The sequence below is a fragment of the Tachypleus tridentatus genome, chromosome 7 (assembly GCF_004210375.1).
Source record: "Tachypleus tridentatus isolate NWPU-2018 chromosome 7, ASM421037v1, whole genome shotgun sequence".
NCBI classification, from domain to species: Eukaryota; Metazoa; Arthropoda; class Merostomata; order Xiphosura; family Limulidae; genus Tachypleus; species Tachypleus tridentatus.
Window position 1 is genome coordinate 24,322,095 of NC_134831.1, and position 26,698 is coordinate 24,348,792.

Here is a 26,698-nt window from a genome sequence, read left to right on the forward strand (position 1 = left end):
TAAAATCGTGAAAAAAACTTCTTAATATATTTTTCATCACTCTTGGAAAAATATTTTTGAAGGTTTCCATATAAAACTTCAAAGTTAAGAAATGTTAATATTTTATATATGATTACACTTTTGCAGTACGTGATATTCCTTTTGTTTCTTCTTTCTGCATAAAAGTGTCTAATGTAGCGGTTAAATGTTTGCTTGCTTACGAAATATCTTCGCCTTCCTTCAACTGCAAATGTTCGAGAGTATTGTAATATGTGTACATATGTACAAAAATACTTGTGTTTATGTGAGTATGAGCTAGTAACTGTTCATTCCTCACAAGCATGTGTGAGCAATATAGAAACACTGACATAACATGATGAATAGACTTTATTTCTGTAATTCTTGGTTTCTTTTCGTTTTGCTTTCACCAATAACATTCCATGGATTTAATACTCACAGATACAAAATTATTAGAGGAATCATATGATTAGTTAGAAAAAATTACACAATGAAACGCTTAGTTAAATATTCAACCAGCAACAGTTTTGTACAATAGTAACGCCCTGTGAGTGCCATGAAGTTATGAATAAACCATGCGCATTTGCTTTAGTGCAAAACTGTACCGTGTGTGTGGTGAGGATTTCACACTGAATCCATCCTACCATTATATTGCTTTAAACGTATCTGTGAGCCACGATGGGATTAGCCGTACAATAAAGAAATAAACTGCGTACTCTAAATGAATGATGGATCGTTTTAAATTTTACAGTCATATATTGTTCTACCAAAACAATTAGAGGAGATTTACTATTACTTTTGTGTTACGCATTCTTTTTGTACACTAAGGTATTTACGTACCATTGTTAAAGTATTACGTATTTTTATTAAAGTATGGTCATTTTACATACATACAATTAATTAGTCAAAGTTTCTTAATTACTTCTATTAACTACGTATAATATTAAACCTCAAAAATACTTACTTACCCGAACTGGTGCTATTAGCAAAAACAGAATGTGTTTTATCTTCTCTGTTGAACGATCCATGTGAATCATTATTATCATCAGGATGTGTAACATATTGATAATCTCCATATTTCGTATTAGACATCGAGTAACTTTCGGTATCTTCATATTGTTGAAGTTTCCTTTTGTTGAAGGAAGAGTGTAAGCCATATTTTTCTTTCATGTTACCTTTATCTGTCGTTTCGGCATATTTATGCTCTTTGCGAATTCCTGAAGATTTTGATAAGGAATTTTTTAAAAATATAGCTGATTCTTCATAGATTTCCTTGATTGATCCTTTGAATAAAGTTGTAAGATCATCTGAATGTCCAGTACTTTGAAACCTAAGTTCCACATTTTTTATTGATTCTGTTTGAATTGAAGGATCAGATTCATCGAGTATTTCATCTAACAATTCTAATCTGGAACTTAACAAACTGGTGTTAGTTTCTGCTTCTCTCTGCTCTAAGGAAAAGGAAAAATCTGTATTCTGTAATGGTTTACGCTCTAACCAAGTGTTGTGTAAACTTCTTGCAACTTTTGTATGAATTACTGGTTGTTGGAAGAAGGGAACTGCTACATTTGTAACCACTGGTTTTAAAACACCATCAACACCTGTGACATAAAATGTCAATTGCGTGGTTAACTGTTGAAAAGGAAAGTACTGTTGTGGAATAAATGGTGGAGGAGTTTGAGCGTGAGGAATTTTAATAGTTGAGGTTTTAACAACGGTACTCTCGGACAAGGTTGTGCTTGTAAGAGTTCGATAGTGTGTTCTTCCTCTTAAGAAGACTGGGAGTACTTTTGTAGAGACAATTGTTTCGGTAGTGACATACGAATTCGAAGACGTTATATAACTAGCACTATTTTGCACGGGGGAAGGAAAAAATGGAGCCTGAAAAGGTGATTGCGGTACTGACGTTGTTTCTATCTCTGGTGTAATAGTACTATATATTGTTGACAGTGTTGTGTATACCTGATGGCTTGTTAGTGTATCAGTTCTGGTACTGTATCCAATTATTCTCTGAACAGTTCTAACAGACTCCCATGTTGTAGTTGTTATAATTATTTCTGTAAATGTAGTATATAAGTTTTCAATCGGTCTATTTAAAGCTGGAACTTCGGTTTTTGAAGAATATATTGTTTTCACTGTGCCTCCTGAAGAGACAACTAAATATTCTGAAGGCTGAATAATAGTTGATTCGGTAGCAGTCGTTGTTAATGTAGCATATGACGTTCGAAACCCATGATATATAGGTAAAGTCTTTACTGTTCTAACAATAGAACTTACAGTTACTGGGGTTTTATTTTGTGATTTTGGTTTTGTAGACTTCTGAGTAGACGTTAAAAAAGATTTTCGTCTTGGTCTTGTCTCATAAGATGATCTTTCTCGCTGGTTTCGTAAACGAAATCTGTTATGTGATATTGCTCTCTCATTTTCATTGTCATCACGATTTACCGAATTAAAAGAAGTCCGTAGATTTGTTCTATGCTGCCTGGAAATATCAACTTTAGGTCTTCGTAAACGAACACGAAAATTACGAGTCTTAGGCGTTGTAATTTCGAGTTTCTCATTTTCGTTATTCTCTTCTTCTGTTCGAGATGATCTACCAAATTTTCCAAAACTTCTTCTTCCGAATATTCGAGATCGTCGTCTAAAAGTAGTTCTTCGCAACTGGTATTGTCCGTCCTTTTCAGAAGCCTCCTTTTGGGGTGATTCTGTATTTTCGTAGTCTTCTGTGTTATTATCTTCTTCAAAAGATGTATCTTCTTTGTTAGACCTTTCTTCAGACTTCGGCGAAGAAATGGTTGAGCTTCGACCTTTCAAAAATGGAAGTCTTCCTCGACTAACAAAAAAACGGTTTGTTGTTCTTGGCAGGAAGGGCCGTTTTTTTTTATTTTCCTCTAATATTTCCTGTGGATTCGCAGAGCTTAGAACAGCTTCACTAGCTTCAATTTCTTCCTGCTCATCTTCTTCTCTAACTTCATCATCTTTTTTTTTATTTTCTCTACTCTGAATATCTTCGGCATCTTCAACAAAATCTGTTCCGAATGGATTAAATCGGCGAGTGAAAAAAGGTCTACGGAGTCTCAGAGTGAAAGAAGGTCTGCTAGAAGACCTTATTGGAGCATGAAATGTTGGTCTGGATCTAGAACGAAACGGCCTTATATTTATTCTGGAAGTTTGATCTTCAACAGAATTATGTGAGGAGGGCTTTTCATCTAATGTTTTGCTTTTCAAACCGTCTTTAGAATTATCATCATTATTTTCTTCTAATGTTTTTGTTCGCCTAGGAAAGGGCCGGGAACTTCGAATACTGAAAGATTTGCTTGATATTTCTAATTTACTTTGGCTTGATGAATGTAAATGTGGTTCTTCTGTTGTTCCTTTATGTGTTCGGCCTTGAAGATTTTGATCCTGATCTTCGAAAGAATAGTCATCGTGATAAAAGACATCCTTTTGTTTATTTTTCTCTGTCAAAGGTTTTTCGGAGACTAAACTTTTATACCCGTTGTCAGGAACATTTTCATCAATTTCATCAACGTTTTCCTCATTTTCCGAAAGGTTTTCACTATATTCATCAAAGTAATCATAATCATTAGGTTCATTATCGGTTCTTACCTCGTTCCTTTCTGTTGGTTTGACTGTAGTAGCTAAATATTCAGCTTCTTCTGAAACACTTTCTTTATGAAGTGTTTTATTTTTATTAAAAACAGAATTTGAATTTAGGGCCGAGTACTTACTTTTTTCTTCGCGCACATTTTCTTTGTAATTGAACTCTCTTGGAATCAAAGGAGAAGTAATAGAATAATCAGAATAATGCAGAAGGTTATCCGAATTGATGCCTGGACTTGGATATAATTTCGTTCCTTTGCTTGTAATTGGATCAGTTTGAATGCCTTGGATGGTTTCTATTTCAGGATGTGATGTGGCTTCTTCAATTTTATTGTCTTCACTATTTTTAAACTGTATAGAAAAGCTAGTTTCTTTCGAATGGAAAACGTCTGCAGATAAAGATGCTTCGATATCTATAGGCGATGTATACGGGTCTCTGCTGGTGTATTTCCCGATAATAATATCATCTGCAGTTTGGTAACTTGTTAGTGTTTCCTGACTACTAGTAAGATAAAAAGCAGTTTTGTGCTCCTTTGATGAGCTTTCAGAAACTGTTAATATTCTTGACGTGCTTTTTTCTACGTGTGCATAAAATCCATTAAAAAAGGTTCCAAAGATCTGTACTGTGTGAATGGTTAGAATTCCATCGTTGATTTCACTCGAAGTTTTAGTCGATATTAGACCAGTACTTTTGATGTTTTTATTTATTGATGTTGGTGTAATAACAGTTGAACTACTTCGAGCAACATGTGCATAGAATTTATTGTAATATGTTCCAAAGACTTCTGTAGTATAAAGAGTTGTAGTTCGGTCATTGACCTCTGTTCTAACAGTAGAGGATATTAAACCCTCTGTGGAAAGGTTATCCTGTGTTTCTATGTGTTCTTTAGGCTTAGTAATTGGTACAATTTCAGATGTTTGTCTTGCAACGTGTGCATAAAATCCTCCTATGTATGTTCCATAAATTTGAGTGGTATGGATAGTTGTGGTTTCATCATTTACTTCTAAACTTGTTGTAGCAGATACAAGACCTGTCTGAGTAGGTTTGTGCTTTTCTGTGAATGTTGGGTTAGCTGACAATAATTTAGTTGTAGACCTCTGAATATGAGCGTACACTCCACCAACAAAAGTGCCATAAATTTCAGAAATATATAGTGTTGTGAAATCGTTATTTATTTCACTGCTATATATACTAGTAGATAAAATACCTGTTTTGTGATCATTTGATTGTGTAACAACTTTATTTGTTTGCATTAGTGATGTTTCAGTTCTGGACCGTGTACGAGCCACTTGGGCATAATACTGTCCGATGTAGGTACCGTGGATTTCGGTAGTATAATAAATGGTTGTGTGTCCATTAACTTGACTATGGGTAACGGATGATAAAAGACCAGTATTATGAGAAGTAGGAGATTCTGTTGAAAATGTAGACGTTGTAAAAGATGGTCTTACAGCTGATGCTATGTGAGACGTTGTTCGTGCAAATTGTGCATACACTCCTTGAATAAAAGTCCCATAAATATTTGTAGTGAACAGTGTTGTAATATCATTATTTAATGTTGTTGAGATATGGCTTCTCAAAAGACCAGTTTTATATTCATTTAAACTTGGTGTGGAATTTTCTTGACTATTGAAAACACTAATTGTCCCCTCGGATTCTCCAAAGCTGGAATATAAGTTTTTGGAATCTTCAGCCGTAGCTTCTGCGTAAAGCTTTCCATCTCCATCTTTATGATAATTAAATGAAAATTTGTAACTTGATACTGGAATGTCGACATTGCTACGTGTTGCTTGAACATAGTCTGTGATGCGACTTGACTCTGAAGAAGAGATAGTGGAAAACGTAGATGCGACATGGGCATAGAATCCATTTAAATACGTTTCATATATCTTAGTGGTCCAAAATGTTGTAAGTAATCCATTAATTTCGTTTTTAGTTATAGATGATATCAGTCCTACAGGAGTTGTGTTTAAAGCTGCGTTTGTCATCTGAGGTTTCTTTATAACGGATGTTGTTTGGGCCACATGAGCATAAATGCTACCAATATAAGTTCCATATATATTTGTAGTGTAAAATGTTGTAGTTTTCTCATTTATTTCTGTGTTTAAAACTGATGACAACAAGCCAACTTTGGATAGGTTTTCAGAGGTATGAGGTTCATGTCGAGCACTACCAACAGATGTTGGACTAATTAATGGGATATTGGTTTTATCAATTCCATTTAGAGACTTGGGATATGTCTGAATTTTCCTTTGAACAACCTGAGTGTAAGACCCACTGATATATTTCCCATAAACTTCTGTAGCATATACTGTAGTTATTCCATTATTTACGTCTCTAGCTTCGAAGGATTGGAGAAGACCCGTTGGTTTCAAGCTGCTTTGATCGTTTATAGAACGCACTAATCTTGCGCGATTTTCTTGAAGTGGGGGAAAATTCTTGACACTTAAATCTCCGAAAGGAGCATCTCTATAACTTTCAGCATCATCCTCTTGCAAATTAAGAAGCTTTCTTTTTAAAAGAATATTCGGATCCCTTTGCAAATATTCGTTGATAGAAGACGTATAAGTGTTGGCATTTTCTGTTTTCTTAACAAATGGTTGTACATTATTAATGAATGCTGTGTTGTAGGTAATAGTTGAATAAAACAGTACTGAGGTTGACAACTTTGGGTATTCGAGGTTTAAGCTATATTTTTGTCTGTCAGCAATTTCTTTCCTGTATTTTGGTTTATATACATTTTTTTTATTCAAGCACGATTGACACAAAATTGCTGGCATATTGCTTTTTTCATAATCACGTGAATTCGAAATGATTTCTTTTGTTTTTTGATTTTGACAGGAACCTTCTTTGCACGCAAATATTTTGCGAGATCTTCCTCCTTTTTTCACCTGTCTTTCCTTTCTTGAAGTAATAACTAGTTGATGAAATGGAACTCTAAAAATCTGTTTAATGTTTTTATTACGTACGAGATTATTTACTTTTTCCAAGTTTGGGAAGTCAGTAGATGGTCCCGAATTTCTTTTTGACTGCTTATGTCGCTGCATGTATACCTCACGGGTAGGAACTACCAGATCTCTGATAATATTTACAGTGGTTTCTACTCTACTTGAAACATAATCTACTCCATTCTCAGGTACAGTTGTAAAATATGTATATGTTGAATAGTATGTAACTTGTTCAGGTAAAATAGGAGTTTTGAGCTTACTAACAGCAACCTTTGTGTAGTATATATTTGTGTAATCTTCAACTGGGACTACATCAATTTTGGTTTTATATGTTTCTTTAATTTTGCCATAAATTACTTTTCGATCTGAAAAAACTCTCTTATTATCATGATTATTTCTTGATCCACGATTTATGCAGTCTCCATTACCTTTACTATAACTAGTAATGCAGCGAGGTTGTTTACTACGTCCCTGGGAAGTTTTTGGTTCTGAAGCGTAATACCCAGAAGGTAGATAGGATGTTTCTTTCAAATCTGGTCTGTAAAAATTGGCCTGAGTAGCTCTTATACTGCAGGTATGACAAATAATAGGTTCTGTATTATTCAGATCGGTGACTGTTTCTTTTCGAGTTTTTGCAGTAGCAGTGTCATTTTGAAATTTAGTTTTGTAATAAGTATACGTCGTGTAGTGAACTTTCGATGGATCATCATTATAAACAGAATAGGTATGTTTATTGTTAAGTGTTTCATTCTCTGCCGTAGTTATATTTATGATATTGACGGAAGTTTCATAGCGAGTGTTGACATCTGGACGTCTGTTTATATAGTGGATGGTGTAATATGTAAAAGTAGAATAGACAGTTTCTTGACCATTTCTTTTACAACTCTTACACACATCGTTATTTAGTCTTTGTATCTGACTGGCTGATTTGTTATTTAGACTTGTAGTAAGATACGTTGTATATGATACGCGACTTGATATAGATGAATCACCCTGTGGAATTAATATCGTTGTGTAATACGTTGTTGTGTAGAAGGTCGTAGGTATAACTGCAATGCTTCGTCTATATCGTGTTGTTTGCTCTCCTACACTTGAGTATTGAGACATCTTTCTGTCGGACAAAACAATTGTTGTAGTTGCTAGATTAGTAACAGTCAACAACTGGCTAGTTATAGATGTACTTCCATCTTTATTAATTGTACTAAAGTACGTAAATGTCGTATAGTAGGTTGTCACTTCAGTTTTAACGATTGGTGAGAAGTGAAGTTCTTTTTCATCTTGGACTGCGTGAGTTTGTTGATTGTCTTTTAATTGACTTGCTGCTGAACTTGCAATGGCATTCAGATCGAGGGTTCCTGTAACCAGATTTGTTATAACTTGTATGTCTGAAGAAATAATTGTATTTCCGTGACTGAACAAAGTAGTAAAGTAGGTATAGGTGGTGTATTGAGTTGACGGTGCACCAGCTCCCCCTAATAGCTCGCTCAGATCTAGCTCAGAAGTGAAAGATCCTTCTAATATAGGCGTCTGAGAGGACGACGCTGATGTTGCAAGAGTCATCACCACTTGCGTAGAAGTGGGCTGAATATCGTCAGTGATGGTTATATATTTTGTAACAGTTTCTTTACGTGTTGAAACAGACTCTTTGTTATTTATATAGTATGTTGTAAAGTACGTATAAGTTGTATAATATGTATGTATCACAGCTGAAGGTGGTATTGTAAATTTTTCTTCTACAAACTCGGACACTGTTACGTCAGAAGGCTGACTTTTAATTATTTTCTTATTCAGAGTGTCTGTATCTGTTTCTTCAATTCTAGATGTAGACAGAATATTAATCGAATAAGAGTTAGCAAAAAAAGTTTTGGTTGTTTTGAAATCTTGCAGAAAATTAGTGGATGTATTGATTTTGCTTTCTACTTTACCTTGATTGTCACCCTGTTGCCCATCGTTAAGGTTTACGGATAGTGGTCTAATAATCGTTGAACCATCATTAAAGATTGTCACAAAAGGGAGGTTATTTGTTGAATCCTCTTTTAGAATGTCGGATGAAAACGTCTCACCTCTTGAGGTAAAGATAGGTGTTTGTTTTACTAAAAATGTAGTGTGAACATCATTAAAAATGGTTCTAGTATTAGTTACAACATTCTCGCTGCTAGTGACGGAAGTGCTGCCCCCTATGAACAAAGTTGTAAAATATGTGTATGTCGTATAGAAAGTTTGTACTACTGATGTTAAAATAGCTGCAGTTTCACTTTTTGAAATGGTTGTTGTGGCATCATTTGCAACGACGTTGGTGATTGTTTCTTCACTAGTTTTCACAATTGTTTTATCTCCTTTTAGTACCGTAGTAAAATAAGTAAACGTTGTATATAAAGTAGTTTTTAACCGTTGCCATGAGTTAGTAAATATAGGAATATCACTCGGAAAATCAACGAACTGCTTTTCTGCAGGTTTTTGATCATTAACTTTCATTTGGTGGTTTATGTTTGTTAATGCTGCATCAAAACTGCTGGCTGAAACGGGTATTCCGTTATCCTTGTTTGGCGTATTATAGTCAGCAAAATAAGTTTTTTGGGTCATTGTGTTCGCACTGAAAGGAATAAAAGATCTGATTTCAGATTTTATATCTGTTGGCGTTGGTTGAAATTTAGTTGTTACGACGTTCGACACAACTTCTTCTCGACTGGTTACGGATGTTACATCCTTTCTCACCAGTGTGGTAAGATAGGTAAACGTGGTATAATAAGTTGTATGATATGTTTGTGTTAACTTGTCAGACAGTGATGAGGTAATTGTTGGGTTAATAATGTTTGTAACAGTCTTTTTACTTGTTGATATTTCACTCGAGCCTTCCTTAAAAATATACGTATATGTAGTATAATAACTACTAAGAGTAAGTGTACTGGTAGGATGAATATCTGGTGTTAGCGTTTCGTCTTTAAATGATGTTTTAGAATTATATGCACTTCGAAGCTGTTCACTGTCACTAAATATCTGGGTAATAGTTTCTTCACTTGTTGAAACTTTGGTATTTCCATCTTTCAGGTAAGTGGTGATGTAAGTAAATGTTGTGAAATACGTAAGTGGATACGATACTGATAGTAACGTATTTTCTATCTTCTCAGATAAATACGACAGCATTGGTTTATCATTACCGATTTGCTTTTTCGTAGGTACTTGCCTCCCTGTAAGCGACGTATTTTGATTTTCGTGATTTATAATAAATGATTTACTGACAAATGTTTTATCTCTAAGGTCATTTTGTGTTATTATTTGCTCGTCTTCAGATATTTTATTCACGTGGTCGGCAGATAAAGTAGGCGAGGGCACAATCACTACAGATGTAATCCCTTCTGTATTAGAACTACTTAATTTCACAATGTGTTTCACTTCGGTTTCAGGCAAAATAAAACCTCCTGTCAATGTTGCGTCAGCTCCTTGAAATTCTGTGCTTTTTTCACCAGAAAAAATATTTGTAATACTTTCAGTAGTTTTCTCGAGCTGGTTAAATTTATTACTAATAAAGATTTCTCTTGAATCATGATCAGTTGGCTTAGTTAAAGAATTGATAACTTTTGAGACACCTTCTGAGTTCAAATTTGATAAAATAAACTCTCCTGTTTCAGTTATTGAAGACACTGTACTATCAAAGTACTCATTATTACCGTTCATACTAATTACTTCCTTATCTTCAATGAAGGATATTTCATCTGGGACTTGCCCCGGTAAAATAAATCCAGTTGTAAGAATATAAGGCCGTTTTTCAGCATTTGTATCGTACTTTACTGGTCCTGATGGCACTGCTTCTGGCTCTTGAGTATTTGGTAAGATAAAGGTTTCAGATCTTACAGGTATTATAAAGTTTCCTGTTGGTATGCTGGTTAATAAGGTACTATTTCTGATGCTCTTGGAAGACGATTTAATTTCAATTCCACTTCGAATAAACTTATCTTTCTCTTTTGAGTTTACTGCTAAACTAGGCAGAATGAACCCAGTTGTCAAAATGACTGACGAAGATCTTTGAGCGTCATCACTTGTTACCTCAGAAGGATATAAGACAACTTGATGATCTTCAGATTTGACAGAAAATATAGGTGTTTCAGACACTGGTAATTCAGCTTTATAATTTGAGCTTATTTCAATGTCACTCGATATCATCATTTCTATAGCGTGATTTTGTATGGAGCCCAGCAAAATCGAAGACGATAGCTCAGGGTGTGGTTCTTTAGAATTGGTAGTGTCATATGTTGATTGTTCGTTTTGAACACTAGACGTTTTTTGATCCGATGAAAATGAATGGATCGAGGATGTTAGTTCACTATTTATTTCTGAGCCCTTTTGTGCTTGTACAAAATTATCTTTGTTCGACTGGTAGGCATTTGATTCTTTAGGCTCAGTTAATACATAACTTTTACTTTCACTATTTTCTTCTCTATTAATCCCTGAAATGGCAGTATCTTCAGGAACTACATATTCTTTTGTGTCTATGGAGTAACTTTTACTGTTTAAAATACCTTCTACGTCAATGTCTAATGATATTACATCTGAATTTATTATTTCAGTTGGAGGAAATTCAGGCGAGGGAGAAACTGAATAACTATCATTAATTTCTCGATATTTATGAAATTCCTCATTCAGACTTTGCGTGTTGGATAGAAGTGATTCGATAGATGAGATATCAGATAAGCTTTTGGCTTCGGGATTATAATCGACAATGCTACCAAAAGGTTCTTTAGTTTGGTGGATCGTAAATAAAAGGCTAGAGGTACTCTGGATCACATGGGCATACTTTCCATTGATATAGGTACCAAAAACAAGAGTTTTCCACTTCGTTGTTACACCATCATTTATATCACTCCCAGTAAGGGATGTTACTAAACCAGTAGGATAAAGTGGCGTTTCAACAGAAGTTGTCAAAATATCATAATTCATTGATAGTGAAGAGCTAACTACATCATTTGTAATACTTATTTTAGGATTCATAGAAATTCTTTGTTGATATTCATTAGAATCATGTTTTGTGTTTGTAGTATTTTCTAATGTCTTTGACAAAATATATTCAGATTGAAGCTTATTTATTTTGCTAATAATGGGTGAATTCAGCTTTATAGAATATCGACCTTCATTCTCACTTTTACTCGCATTTTTTCCTAAACTTGTATAACTTTGTTTTAGAGAAACTGCTGGCTGGAAGTCTGAGTAATTTTCTGAAATGAACATAAAACGTAAAGTTCCATTTATGAATTGTTTTTCTCCAGCAGGAATATTTCTCAAATATTCTTCATTTCTATATACATTTTCTTCTTCTGTAACGTTTTCAGGTGATTTTATTGCAGTCTCTGTCTTTATGATTTCAGCGGAATAAGTGTTAGAAAAATTATTTGGTTCAGAAGAATAAACAGATGGCAAGAACATCACTTCTGTTCCAGATATGACTGTGGAAAATTGAGAAAAACCAAACAGTGTTATCGTTGTATGAGTTACAGCTGCTAAAGGAGCATGTATTTCAGGTTCGGTGTTTCTTCCACTAGGGTTTATTTCAGAAACAGAAGAGAATGTGCCATAAGAAAGTTTCTCATCTGGTACTTCAAATATTGGGTCATAAGTTTGCCTAAGTTTACCAACCGTTTTTGTAAGGCGTAAATCTAGTCGTTGAGCAACTTTGTTTGGTTGAATTTCTATTTTTTCTGTTTTGTCTTTGGTAGAAAGAATGCGTGCTGAAACTTTTATAGATTGGTTTGTTTTCGCTGTACCCCTTCCTGGGTATTCTGTTTTGATATATTCTCCCCAGCCAAAAGTATTGCCAGTCATCACTGATGTGTCGACAGTATCAGTTATGACTATGTCATCTTCTATGGGTCTAACGTTTCTCGCACTTGTATTTATTTCTAAATATAGTTTTTGAGTATCTTCCCGCGAAGCCTCGTATGGGACTCTTCTGTAGTAACCTTCAGGATATGTAGTTACGTAAGTAATATGTGTAGGTATCGCAGCTCTGATTTCACCACTAGAGCCTTTACTAATTGGAACCAGAATGGTATCTTCATTTACGTTGTACAGCAAGTGTGGCTCTGATTTTTTCACTCCAAGAGGATTTAAAGTGACTTTTGTCATGTCTAGTCGATACACTTCTGAATTAGCCTTGACTGTTTTTGGTATTTTTAATTTAGAATCATGAATCGTCAAATTTTCCATAAGCTCTCCATTTCTTTGATGTTGCTCAAATAAAATTTGTTCTCTCGTCCCGGTTTTCTTTTTGTCAGTCTGTAACCTACCTACAGCTCTCGGTAGATTGTCACTTGGATCATCATTCACGTTAATGTTTACATTTTCTTGCATGCCACTTCCATTTGTAACTTCAAAAGCTTCACTATCGGATTTTATATTTTCAGATCCATCTAATTGTGAATTGTTCAAGTCACTTTTTTCTCGTGTTAATCCTGTGCTTTTACTGACTAAGTTGTCGGAATGAATTGACTGAAATGATTTAGCTGTTTCAGGAAGTGGTCTGTGACCGAAGAAAAACGTGTATGTGTCCTGTTCAGGACCCGCGCCTCTGATATATGTACCAGTAAAAAGTTTGAAGCTCGTGTTTATATCATGATTTGTGTGCACAGAAACTTCTTCTGTACCTGTGACAGTGATAAGTGATCCTTCTCCATGATCATGAAAAACAGTTCCAATATGTCCATCCTTAAGTCCAATCTCTAAGACTGTTGTTTTCTTAACATTACCCTCAGACTGAACGAAAGAACCAGTGAGACCATTTACTAAGGTATTTTCTGCTGTAGGAAATGCATTAATCTCTCGAAATTCAGTAACAAGGAAAGGTTCTGTTGGAATAGAGGAGTGTTGTTTTGTTACATATTGAGTTTTGTTGTCTAGAACAAGTCTGTCTCCCATTAAGAAAAATCCAGAGGATACAGTTCCTAGTGCTCCAAGAGGATAGCGGTTGTGTAATCTGTAAATTTGGTTTTCAAAGTTTTCGACCTCGTGTTTTCTAGAAGTAGACATGCTGAGAGACGATGCCAGTTGATTGACTACAGTTTGGTAAGTTTTACCAGATGTTAAGGAAGCAAATTCTTTGGAGCCGTTTTTCACTACATATGTAGGAAAAGCAGGTTCATTTGTTTCTATTCTGTTTACGAAGGATGAAGGATACATAAATGTTGAAATGCTTTTCATAATCTGAGCATATGTTCCATCAATATATTCCCTATGAATTTCCGTAGTATAGACTGTAGTTTTACCATCGTTAATTTCTGTACCTGTTATAGTCGATATTATGCCAGTTGGAAAAATTACTTTTGTGGGACTTATTCTTTGCTTATTTGCAGATTGTAAATGTCCCTTTTTAAGACTTGCTGTGATGAAAGTACTAGAAAATGGTTTGCTTGTGTCAGAACTTAATAAATCTGTAGCTGATACAGCACTGTGTTTATTGCGGTATATGTTAACATAATTATTTCCCAGATGGATACTGTACATAGATACTGTTGTGTCATCTCGAATGGCTGGGTTAACGAAGGAGCTGAATAACTCCGTTGATTGGATTTCTCTTGTGTCATCTGTGCAAAACCATTGGGAAAATATTATAGTCATTTACCCCCGTATTTATTTAGAACTCTTTTCTTTAAGTGTTATTGTACTAATCCTTGCTCTTCAGAAACATCTCTTAATTGTTATTTTTCACTTTGTCACACATTTCACTCATTTCTGAATTCCAAATTTTTCTCAGGTTTCTAATTCATAAAATTGTTACACTACTTTCTTGTTGAATTATATAATAAACCGTTTTGCATAAATTACAATGTAGGTACGGTATTTATTTTATTACCAGCGGGTCTTAATGCAGCAGGCTAATAAACAGCGATAATAATGTTATGATAAAAGTAAGAAGCTTCTGATGTTATTAGGTGAGCAAGCTTACATCTGGTGTTAAGCAGCAAGCATATATCGGGTGTTACACAAGAAAGCATGCATCTGATGTTAAACAGAAAACTTGTATATCTTATGTTAATTAGCAAGCATATACTTGATGTTGAATATTAGCACATATCTGGTGTTAGATGAGCAAGCATATATATCGGCGTTAGAACATCGAATAATTTTCGGTAAAAGAATAGTAATTATACACAGGGTCAGATTAACGAGTGAGAGATAAAAGGATGCAATTACCTCGGGACACAGACTATAGCGATTTTGGTTGTTTCATGAAGACTTATCTACGGACTTACAAGAATAGAAACCGAGTTTCTATACCCGCGGTGGGTAGAGCATAGATACAAATAAAATAAAGTTATATTTTGTAATTTTCCAATGACATGTTCTTAAAGCTTTTTTTTTTATAGATTTCGGAGACTTAATTTTAAAAAATCGTGTCATTACCTATTTTATATTATAAACATTACAATTAGTACTTTGTATATTACTGTATATATCCATTTTATATTGTAAATTATTATCTTATGTCTTTATATTACTAAAAATTATAGCTCATAACTAGTTTTGAATTGTACTTGACTTATTTATGAAGTTCAGTTCTGAACTTGTCCCCTATAAAATGTGTTCCGGATAATCCAATCCTTAATCCGATCCTGTTCATAAAGAGTCAAGACTAAGTAAATTACTGCAGAGATAACAGGCCCAGGCTCAAAGCTTTGACCTCATGTCATCTGAAATGATGGTAACAAAACTTAAAGTAAAAAATAATAATTTTAATAACAACAATAAAATACTTAATAATGACAAATTGCTTTCCTTACCTACTTCACGTTTCTTTCTGATGACTGCTAAAATATCTTGAAGGTGTTCTTGGTTATATGAACACATGTTAGCTCTGTTTTCTTGGGATATACCTAATATAAGAATATTTACAAGATTAAAGTAAGCAAGCTACCTTTTCTTGAGATATATCTAAAGTGAGGATTTTTATTATTATAAAATGTTTCACATAAAAAATCCAGTCAAACATCACAACGTGTAACATTTGTAAAATGTTCTTAATTACACATTTATTCTGTATAGAGTATAACTGTCGCGCGAGCCTGTGTAAAGGGTTAAAACATAAAACAACTGACAGAACCAATACAATTTTAAACGTATGTTTACACACGTACTTACTCATTTAGTGAGTAATTGCTAAGATATTCCTAGTATTTGAATACAGTTTTAAAGTTTAAAAACAGCAAGTTTAATACAACTAAATATTTTAAACGTTGTCGAGCACGTTTGTTTTGAATTTCGCGCAATGCTACACGAGGGCTATCTACGTCAGTCATTCGGCCCCGAGCACGATGGAAAAAGTTTTATTTGATAAGAATATTCAGTACGTAAAATTTACAAACACAAACACAAACATATACATAGATTTTCAAAGTATAAAGTACAAATAAATACATAAAGTGGAATTGTTTGTAGTTATAATCATATTTTAAAATTATGGTTCTTCATGACACATATAAAACACAAAACATTTTTAGAAAGCAGAAAATGTGTATATGAAAACAATAGTATAACTGATTTCACGCTTATACACATTACAGAAATAACTGCCAGTGAATGAGCAACTAATTATATGTTCAACAGGCAACCAACAGAAAAAAGTCTTTGATCTTATCAAAAACGTTTCAAATTCTGCATCTATAACTCGGTTGGTTATTACATGCTGTATATTTCTTTTGCTCACTAAAATAAGAAAATAAGAAATGAAAAAAAAATTAAAAATTGGTTCATTTTCTAAAATTTTGCAGTCACTTATACGTTTTTTTTTATTCTAGCATTAATATACGAAAGTTATTTTTACAAGATTTATCAATTTAATCTTACTAAAATAAGAGCATTAATTAATATAAGTAACAAATGTAATCTTCAAAACGATCGTGTAAAACACCCACTTTTAGATATAAAATATCGAATAAACGTTAATAACATATCTAGCTTTGAAAAACATAAACTGCAAATTAAAACTTCACGTTTAACAACTTAATGACTTACAAATTTTGAAAGTTATTCATCAGTGTATAAAAACAATATTTTTCTTGTAAAAATTGAGTCTATTGTAAGTTATAAATACGAATTTCTGAATAGTCCACTACTATATAATTATAGGATTTCTCTAACTAAATGTAAATCAAGTTTATAATGCACCTTATGAGTGTGAAAACAGTATATTTTATACCTTTCTTAAATATATTATTACTGCTAACTTGGAAATTAGGAAAGCAAACCGTTCTGTGAAATACTGTTTGTTTGTGAATTTTGCGCGAAGCTAGAGAGGGCCTATCTGCGCTGGCTGTCCTTACTTTAGCAGTGTAAGACTAGAGGGAAAACAGCTAGTCATCACCACCAACTCCCAACTCTTTTACCAACGAATAGTGGGTTTGACCGAACATTATAATGCTCCCACGGCTGAACAGGCGAGGATTTTTGAGATGACGAGGATTCGAACCTGCGACAATAGAATTACGAGTAGAGCGCCTTAACCACCTGGCCATGATGGACCTTCTACTTTACTCAAATTATTTATTAAACAACCAGTCATTTTATTAGATCAATTACTTAACATTTTATTTCACAAAATTAATAAATGTAAATGTAAATAATAATAAGAAACACATATCTTGGATAATAAAAATAACCAACATATTTTAGAATATCTAAATGACTATGAACAAGTGAAAAATATTGAAACATTTGATTTTACCACAATTCCATTGAAAGATGTAATTTCTATCATAAATTCGCAAATAGAACAGACTATCATCCTTAATAGCATTAGAAGGAATAAAATCTACCTCCAAAAATATCGAAGCTACCTCAAGTTCTTTAATTATAGTAGTTGTGTATTTTTAGTAATCAAGTATTTAAACAAGTAACTAGAGTTTCAATAGGAAATTTATATATTTATTTTTATGAGAATGAGTTTCGTAAAGTTTTATAAGCCAGGGATTTTTTTCTTTGACTTATAGATACGAAGATGATTTCTTTAGCATAGATAATGTTAAAAAAAATACTTTTATTAATACTATTTATCTGGTAGAATTAGAAAGCGAAGGCCCGGCATAGCCAAGCGTGTTAAGGCGTGCGACTCGTAATCTGAGGGTCGCGGGTTCGCATCCCGGTCGCACCAAACATGCCCGCCCTTTCAGCCGTGGGGGCGTTATAATGTGACTGTCAATCTCACTATTCGTTGGTAAAAGAATAGCCCAAGAGTTGGCGGTGGGTGGTGACGACTAGCTGCCTTACACTGCTAAATTAGGGACGGCTAGCACAGATAGCCCTCATTAGCTTTGTGCGAAATTGCAAAACAAACAAACAAATAGAAATCGAAAATACTTCAGTTCTAAATGTATTAACATGTTACTTAAATATGGGTATTAAAATCAGTGAAAATGATATTAATATTTTTTTTGATAAAAAGAAAACATTTTTCTTTTCCAAAATACAGTGTGTGTGTTTTGTTATAGCAAAGCCACATCGAGCTATCTGCTGAATCCATCCAATATACAGCCTATTCTGTTTTACCAGTAATATACCATACTCTTCTGCAAAGTTTGAAACAAGTTACAACATTTCATCATTGATGTCGAAATATTAATTCAAAAGCTAGTATTTAGCGGATTTAAAAAAGAAACATTAAATAAAATTAATATACTTTCTGATAAATATAGAATGTACTGAATAAATAAAACTACCCAAAAATTAAGAAGTTTTGCTTGAAGGTTTCAGTAAGTATTTTTTGTTTTCAATAAAGTCGTTTAAATAATTTGGCACCATGAACAAATGAACAGCTTATCGCATGTAAAGGCTCAGGTAGAGAATAAAACTGGCAGTTAAAGTGGACTCTATCAGTAATCATAATGAATAGTGGTTGAGAGTATATACTAATTTGGATAACTTCACTCGGCTTTCCTACTAATATAATTTGTTTACTCTACTATTAATTAACTTAATTTATGACCTTACAACTATAAGAGGGACTGAAATTCCAACGTAGGAGATATGTTCATCTTACCTACCCCCAGTGGTAGAACCTTATTATCTTTGTTGTTTCTGTTCTATTTGGTGATTTTGTTTGATTTTTTCCTTCAATAAGTGAGTCAGGCAAACAAAGGTTAAGACTAATGAAGGGTGTATCCTCACTGCAATGCGAGTCCTACTTCTTCAGCCACCTCCAAAACCTAGGGCACATTTTATATATCCCATATTATAGCCTGTATTTAGGGGTTCTTGTTAATTTATGTAGCATTTTCAGTTTTTATTGTGTACCTGTTTTGTTCAGTTAAATGTCATTCACCACAGTGTTGTTTTTTACGCAGTCCTTCCCTCTGATACTAATATTTGCTTAACTGTTTAAGAACAAACTTCCCACACACGCACACACAGATATATATATATATATCGATAAAAATTACTTTCCGGTTTCGCTTTCAGTATTTCAGTGGTAAGTCTACAGACTAATATCGCTAAAAATCAGGTTTCGATACCCGTGGTGGACAGAGCATAGATAGCCTATAACGTAGCTTTGCGCTCAACAATATTCAAACCAATCAGTATTTCTACCTTACCCCCTTAAACTTTATGATAATAAATCCAAAATAATTAATCACACGCATTGGTCAAAATAAAATGCAACTAAATTTAGACCTTGCTAACGATAGTTTTGGAACATAAAATCAAATAGGATAACAAAGTAAACCTTTTTAATTTCGTGAAAAGTCCTTATGTTATAGTTCTTTTGAAAGTTCTGCAGAAGATTGAGTTCCTTATTTTAAAACAATTTTGAATATATATGCAAATCAGCACGTTATGTGATAACCACAGTCAACACAAAGTTACAGAGGAACTCATATCAGACCTATACTTTGACGTTTTCGTAGGTAGTATGATGACACTGTTAGGTACAGTTATGTGAAAAAATTAGGACTCCCTATGAAAGCCTGTGCATTTTTGTAACAATTTTGGATAAATGGATATTTAATCGCAATTGTAACAATACTGAGAGATTAAAGTAATATAACTAAACAATTAAAACTGAAATAAAGACTTTTCAAGATCTTCTGTAAAATGTAATTCTACAAAAATGCATATTCTAACTGACGAAAAAGTTAGGACACCCAACATTTATTCCCACTTAAAATGGCTCAACTCACACACAGGTATATCACACTAGGTGCACATGATTAGAAGGTCGTTACTCAGCATTTTGAATGAGGCCTGCCCTATTGAAACCTCAGACATTTAATTTGGTGTGCTCCTGACTGTTGAAGTGAGAGTGAGCACCATGGTGAGAGTAAAAGAGCTGTCTGAGGCCTTCAGAAAAAAAATTGTAGCAACTAATGAGTCTGGTGAGATTTAAAAAGATCCCAAAAGATTTTGAAATCAGCCATTCCACTGTCCGGAAAATAGTCAACAAGTGAAGGGCTTTCAAAACAACTGCCAACATGCCCAGGTCTGGTCGTCCAAGCAGGTTCACCCCGAGAGCAGACTGCGAGATGCTAAAAGATGTCTCTGAAAACCCTAAAATGTCATCACGGGACCTACAGCAATCTCTTACTACTGTTGATGTGAAAGTGCATGCCTCTACAATCAGAAAGAGACTGCACAACTTTAACTTGCATGGGATATGTGCAAGAAGAAAACCTTTGCTCTCTAAGAGAAACATCAAGGCCACAATGTAGACAAAGACCAGGACTTCTGGAATAATGTTCTTTGAACAGATGAGTCCACAATCGAATTATTTGGACACCTGAACAGAGGACATGTTTGGCGTAAACCAAATACAGCATTCCAGGAAAAGAACCTCATGGAGGTGAAAGTTTCACGGTTTGAGTCTGCTTTGCTGCAGCAGGACCTGGACAGCTCACAATCATAGAATGCACCATGAATTCTACTGTGTATCAGAGGGTGCTTGAGAATCATTTTGAGACCATCTGTAAGAAAATTAAAGCTGAAGCGGAACTGCAACACGACAATGATCCAAAACATTCCAGTAAATCCACCAAGGACTGACTGAAAACTAAGAAATGGAGAGTCCTGGAATGGCCGAGTCAAAGCTCAGATCTTAAACCCATTGAGATGCTGTAGGGTGACTTGAAACGGGCTGTACATGCAAGAAACCCCTCAAACATCTCACAACTGAAAGAATTCTGCATTAAGGAGTGGGGCAAACTTTCTTCAGACCGATGTCAGAGACTGGTAGATTGCTACAAGAAGAATCTCACTGCAGTTATTTCAGCCAAAGGGGTAACACTAGCTTTTAGGGGGTAGGGTGTCCTAACTTCTTCCCCAGTTAGAATATGCATTTTTGTAGAATTACATTTACAGAAGATCTTGAAAAGTCTTTTCTTCAGTTTTAATTGTTTAGTTATATTCCTATAATATCTCAGTATTGTTGAAATGAGATTAAATATCTATATATCTAAAAATGTTACAAGAATACACAGGCGTTCATAAGGTGTCCTAACTTTTTCACATGACTGTACTTCTTTTTATGCTGGACAATCTTTCAATTTATTACATAACGTATTATAATTTCAAATACACTGAAATTGAGTTAAACGATAATTTAAGTTTAGTAATTGAATAAATGTCGAGATTTGTTTAATTTCTGAAACTTGCCAACAAGATTGATAAACACAGTTTTTAATGCAAATATATTTTAATACACAAATAATAAACAATTTACAGCTATGTCTATCACAAATAATGATCTACGTTCAAAGGTTTTACAAACTTGCAAACAGTATTGAGTATTTTATTTGGTCTGGAACTTCCTTTATCTTGTCAGTGTTTAAGTCCACAAATATGTTTTGTTGATTTTTACACTCGAAAATTTTCTACAGTTTTAGTAAATAGACAGGAATTTTGCCATACAGGTTAAACAGTATAAATTATGTACATTTTTAAATTTAAAGTTAATGTAAATAAACATCGATATTAAAATAGCTATATGATAGTAAATCCGTTACAGCTTTCTCCTCAGAGAATTAAAAGTTCAAGCATAAGTTATACTCATGTTAAATATGTGATTAAAGTTAAGATGCAATTTTACGTTGAATAAATTGTTTCACCCAAATTTCTATTACATTGAAATTTTATCTGTTATACAGGGTGTTCAGAAAGTCACTGTGAACTTATATATTTATTAACAGACATGTTTCCATTTAGAATACAGGAGGTAAATATGAATGACAATTATAAACAATATTGAAAGTGACCCCCGTTGGCATCAATACAGGCTAGGATCCTTCTTATTTTGTTTCTAAACACCGCTATCAGTTGCTGGCTTGAAATAAACTGAATTAAATATTATTACAAAACTGCACAATGACTTTCCGAACATCCTGTAGATATTATGCTTGTTACTTTTATATTTGGGTCGAATTCTTAACAGTTAGTGTCTGTGACTTGTTAGCAATAAATTTCAACAGTAAATAAACATAAAAAAGTCCACTTATTTTACATTAATATATTAAAACAAGTAAAATGCATATACAAATGTTCTTTACACTATTGATGATCACAATTGTATCCAGAACATTAAATAATTGTCACTTTTTCCGTAAAGTTTATATACACAGATTCAACTACTTTAGAAAACAATTTACAAAACAAATTTTTATTCTTCTTCTGATATTACAAAAAAACTTATGATACCGTCATTTAAAAACAACCAATATATACTCTTTATTGCCAAACTCACAATCAAAAAGTCTAGATCTAACTATCGAACTACGTTTTTGGCGCGTGTTTCTACTCCGACAGAGGTCTAGAACATTTCATACATTTCTGGATATTAAGATGTAATAATAATTAATTCAGACAACGAGAAGCCCAGCATGGCCAAGTGGTTAAGGCGCTTGACTTGCAAAATAATTATCGCGGGTTTGAATCCCCATCCCACCAAACATGCTCGCCCTTTCAGCCATGGTGGTGTTATAATGTGATGGCCAATCTCTTTATTAGTTGGTAACAGAGTAGCCTAAGAGTTGGCGGTGGGTGGTGATGACTTGGTGCCTTCTCTCTAGTCTTTCAATACTAAATTCTGGACGGCTAGCGCAGATAGCCTTTATGTAGAGTTGAGCGAAATTCACACGAAACAACGAGAAGAACTTAGAAGTTCTAGTAACATGATGCAATAATATAACAACCACCAGTTCATAACTGTTGAGCAACACAGTGACGTAAAAAAACTTGTGATGAGCTTTCGTTCAGATAATAACTAAATATAACAAACACGCTATATAAACTATCCAAATCATAACTCTCGCATTAAATTTAAACTGAAACATCAGTGTATATCTAACAGTGGTGCACAAACTTATGATGCATATAATACATGAAGTTAAAATAGATGTATTAACCATATATTGATTTATCGTGTTTGTCTAAGGAGAATTAAACCATTAAGAATTACAATATAGACTCATTATAAGGTACCATAATACTTTCTCCTTTAAGAAAACGGTTGAGCTCCGAGAATTTCCAACTTTTCCATTTACGAAACTGCTAATAATGTAAGAAATGTTTTTCTTTTCTTTTAATTACATTCAGCTCTTTACTATCCATGATGCTGAGATTTGAGACTGACTGACTAGGGTAAGTGTGCCAACTTTAACACCTAGTAGGAATATAAAGAGGCGTCATCACTTACAGAAGAAAATATCAAGTTACATTTTCTTAAATGATAGTATTTCAATCTTACCTTCGTCAGAGCCATCTGGACAGTCTTCCCAGCCATCACAAACCCTGTTTTCAGGAATACATAAGTGACTTGTCCGACATTGAAATTCTGTTGGTAGGCACTCTATTTAAAAGCAAGTGATAAATCATCAATTAGTTCAGTCAGTACAGTTGTTAATGGCATTTCTAGTTTCACTCATATAACTGAGAAAATAAGAACAATACCAACGTTTTATTAGTTTGTAAAATCTCAACATTTAAGAGTAGATTTGATCTTTACTAGGTTTGGATTATGTGGAATCATACAATGCTTGTAAACGCTGTATCCACCATATACCGTTAAACATTACAAAAAATATGTAACCATCACAGGGTATTGCAGAGTTAACTTTCGTGTTACAGCAGAAAACACAGACAGGGTGCAAGAACCATAGTTTAGCAAACATTACAGTCACGTTTCTACAACACTGGCTCCCCGCTAGTACAGCGGTAAGTCTACGGATTTACAACACTAAAATCAGGGGTTCCCCTCAGTAGGCTCCACAGATAGCCCGATGTGGCTTTGCTATAAGAAAATACACACATACTCTACAAGAATGTCTCAATCTTAGTTTAGAATTAAAATGATTGATTGCATTTTTAAAAGTAACTACGGAGGTAAAGTATTAATCAACAAACAGCTTATAAAATGTGTGAAATTATCACTTTCAAATCACTATAACATCACATAGATATTGGTATTTTTACAGTTTTCATCTTGACACGTTCCCCTATAAATGTTTATTAAATAATTTTAGTAAAGGATATGAATTTTGTGATATTCAAATCCCGATTACTAATTCTGTTATAATTTTCTACACTATAAACAATTTGTTCTTAGTAACTTACCATGAAAAGGAATTGAGTTGGGAAAGGTAACATACGTACGTTAATAAATTACACAAGCATAATACCTTCGTATACTCAGCGGACTGTTCCTTTATTTGCTGGCTTACTATTTGACATAACTGTACAGAAAATTGTTTACAAATGTTTATTTTCATTGTGTTTTCGATTTTACCTCCTTACATGATATACAAAAGAATCAATCTTTGTTTGGTTTATTAGAATAATAAAAGAACGCTTGATTCTTAATTTAGTTTTCTTCATGATCTCATGGAAACCTTTTACTTATTATGTAGTTGTTGCTTTGTTTATAATATTCACGTCGTTCTACACAAAAACCTGACACATACAGTTTTTGTTAGACCGTCAAAACAAACAACAACAATGGTTTCAGACCAAACAGTGCGATTTGACTGTCATGTTTATCGTGCATTCATGGCCTCAACGTGCGGAGCGCGTTTTATAGAAACTAGAAGTCAACTATGAATTCTTGAATTCAAAGTCGAAGTACGCTAACCTCTAAACTATACCCGACTCAGTTATTTTGATGACAAATAAATTACAAATAACATTATTCTCAGGAATTCTGATTATATTATCTGAATAAAATTAGAAGAAAAAAACTAAATACAAATTGCTCAAGTAAAAGAACGTCAGATTTTTTTACACACTCTTAACATAAACAATGATGGATATAGATCTGCCCTCGCTAAACCTAGTTCTGGGTCATTGACTGTACGTATTTCCTGCGTAATCTTGTAGAGTCATTGGCACCACCTTTACTGCTTCTAGAATAAGTGTACTTCGAAATCTATGTCAGACGTGAAAGTTCAGAAAGGAAACAAATAGTTGCAGTATAAGACATTGTCTTAAGTTGTTAACTAAATACCCGGTGTATTTGAAAAGGCTTATCAGAAAGGCATTTTGACATTTCTAAAAACTAATTTGATCATACATGGATTTTACACTAAGATTAAATTACCTTGTTATCCTTACAATTGATTAGCTGTACAGGTTTTTGAAAAATATAATTATTTCTTAAACAGCAAACTAGTTATTAAAGAAGATAAATATAGTATTTTTAGTTATTTCGCTAGATTTTATATTTTGTTTGCTTGTTTTAATAAACGTTCGATTCCCCTCGGTGGACTCAGCAGATAGCCTAATGTGGCTTTGCTATAAGAAAACACACTATTTTAATAGGTTAGCTTAAAATACTTAAGGGATAAATTAAATTTAGATTGAATTTTTCATTTGACATGACGAGTGTACATGTTTGTTGGGGATTACATTTTTCCTAAAATAGATTTTCTCCTAATAAAGTTAGTCTTCCGATAACTAATAATTTAAATCCTAATCTGAAAGATTTGAGTAATTATAACACAGTATCCTCCGCATGGACTTAATACATAACTAGTCAGTATAACTTAAATGGATGTGTTATTCGACTACTGCAAAAAATTAGGTGTGAAAGAACAACTCAATGTTTTTCTTAGAAATATTCATGGTAATTCATTAATGACACTAAATATCAGAAGAGAAGTTTGTTTCTCTTGATCAGAACTTCACCAAAAATAATAAAAGGAACGTATTTCTTTAAAAGGGCCCGGCATGGCCAAGCGTGCGACTCGTAAGATGAGGGTCGCGGGTTCGCATCCCCGTCGCGCCAAACATGCTCGCCCTCCCAGCCGTGGGGGCGTTATAATGTAACGGCCAATCCCACTATTCGTTGGTAAAGAGTAGCCCAAGAGTTGGCGGTGGGTGGTGATGACTAGCTGGCTTCCCTCTAGTCTTACACTGCTAAATTAGGGACGGCTAGCACAGATAGCCCTCGAGTAGCTTTGTGCGAAATTAAAAAAAACAACAACAAACAAATTTCTTTGAAAAATACATTATAAAAAAATACAAAAAACACGAGATGAACGTGTTTCTATTCATTTTACCACTTCTTGTCAACTCAATCACACAAAAATACGTAAAATTTTAATTACCAAAGGATTGATTCATCCACCTTCCAAAATATGACTCTTGAAAATCAGGGAGTTATTGTGTAAATAAGTAAAAATAACTGAATGTTATGTTTAACTTAACTATATTATGTAAATCATCCATCAAGTAAATTACGAATGTGCGAAATCATAATAAAAAGTGGGTATGGCTCAATGTGTGTGTGTGTTTTCTTATAGCAAAGCCACATCGGGCTATCTGCTGAGCCCACAGAAGGGAATCGAAACCCTGATTTTAGCGTTGTAAATCCGTAGACGTACCGCTGTACTAGCATGGGGTGGGTGGGTGTATGGCTTAGTTATTAGCGAGATCGAACTTTGAATCCGATGCTTTGTGATTTACGGCTCTTTACCGCGAGACCCGGCATGGCCAGGTGATTAAGGCGCTTGACTTGTAATCCGAGGGTCGCGGGTTTGAATCCACATCACACCAAACATTCTCGTCCTTTCAGCTGTAACAGCGTTATAATGTGACTGTCAATCCCACTATTCGTTGGTAAAAGAGTAGCCTAAGAGTTGGCAGTGGGTGGTGATGACTAGCTGCCTTCCCTCTAGTCTTACACTGCTAA

General features: G+C 34.0%; 1 protein-coding gene across 2 annotated transcripts in view; it reads right to left on the reverse strand.

Moving 5' to 3' along the window:
• Positions 1-26,698, reverse strand: part of LOC143255316 (uncharacterized) — a 79,006-nt gene that overhangs the window by 10,393 nt on the left and 41,915 nt on the right. The window contains exons 3-5 of one of the 2 annotated variants that reach the window (XM_076510781.1): positions 23,261-23,362; positions 15,318-15,410; positions 966-14,120 (exon numbers count right to left, since the gene is read on the reverse strand). In XM_076510781.1, the coding sequence (XP_076366896.1) occupies positions 966-14,120; positions 15,318-15,410; positions 23,261-23,362 (13,350 nt within the window). Of the gene's footprint in view, positions 1-961; positions 14,121-15,317; positions 15,411-23,260; positions 23,363-26,698 lie in introns of both variants that reach the window. The other variant, XM_076510782.1, reaches the window with a different exon arrangement.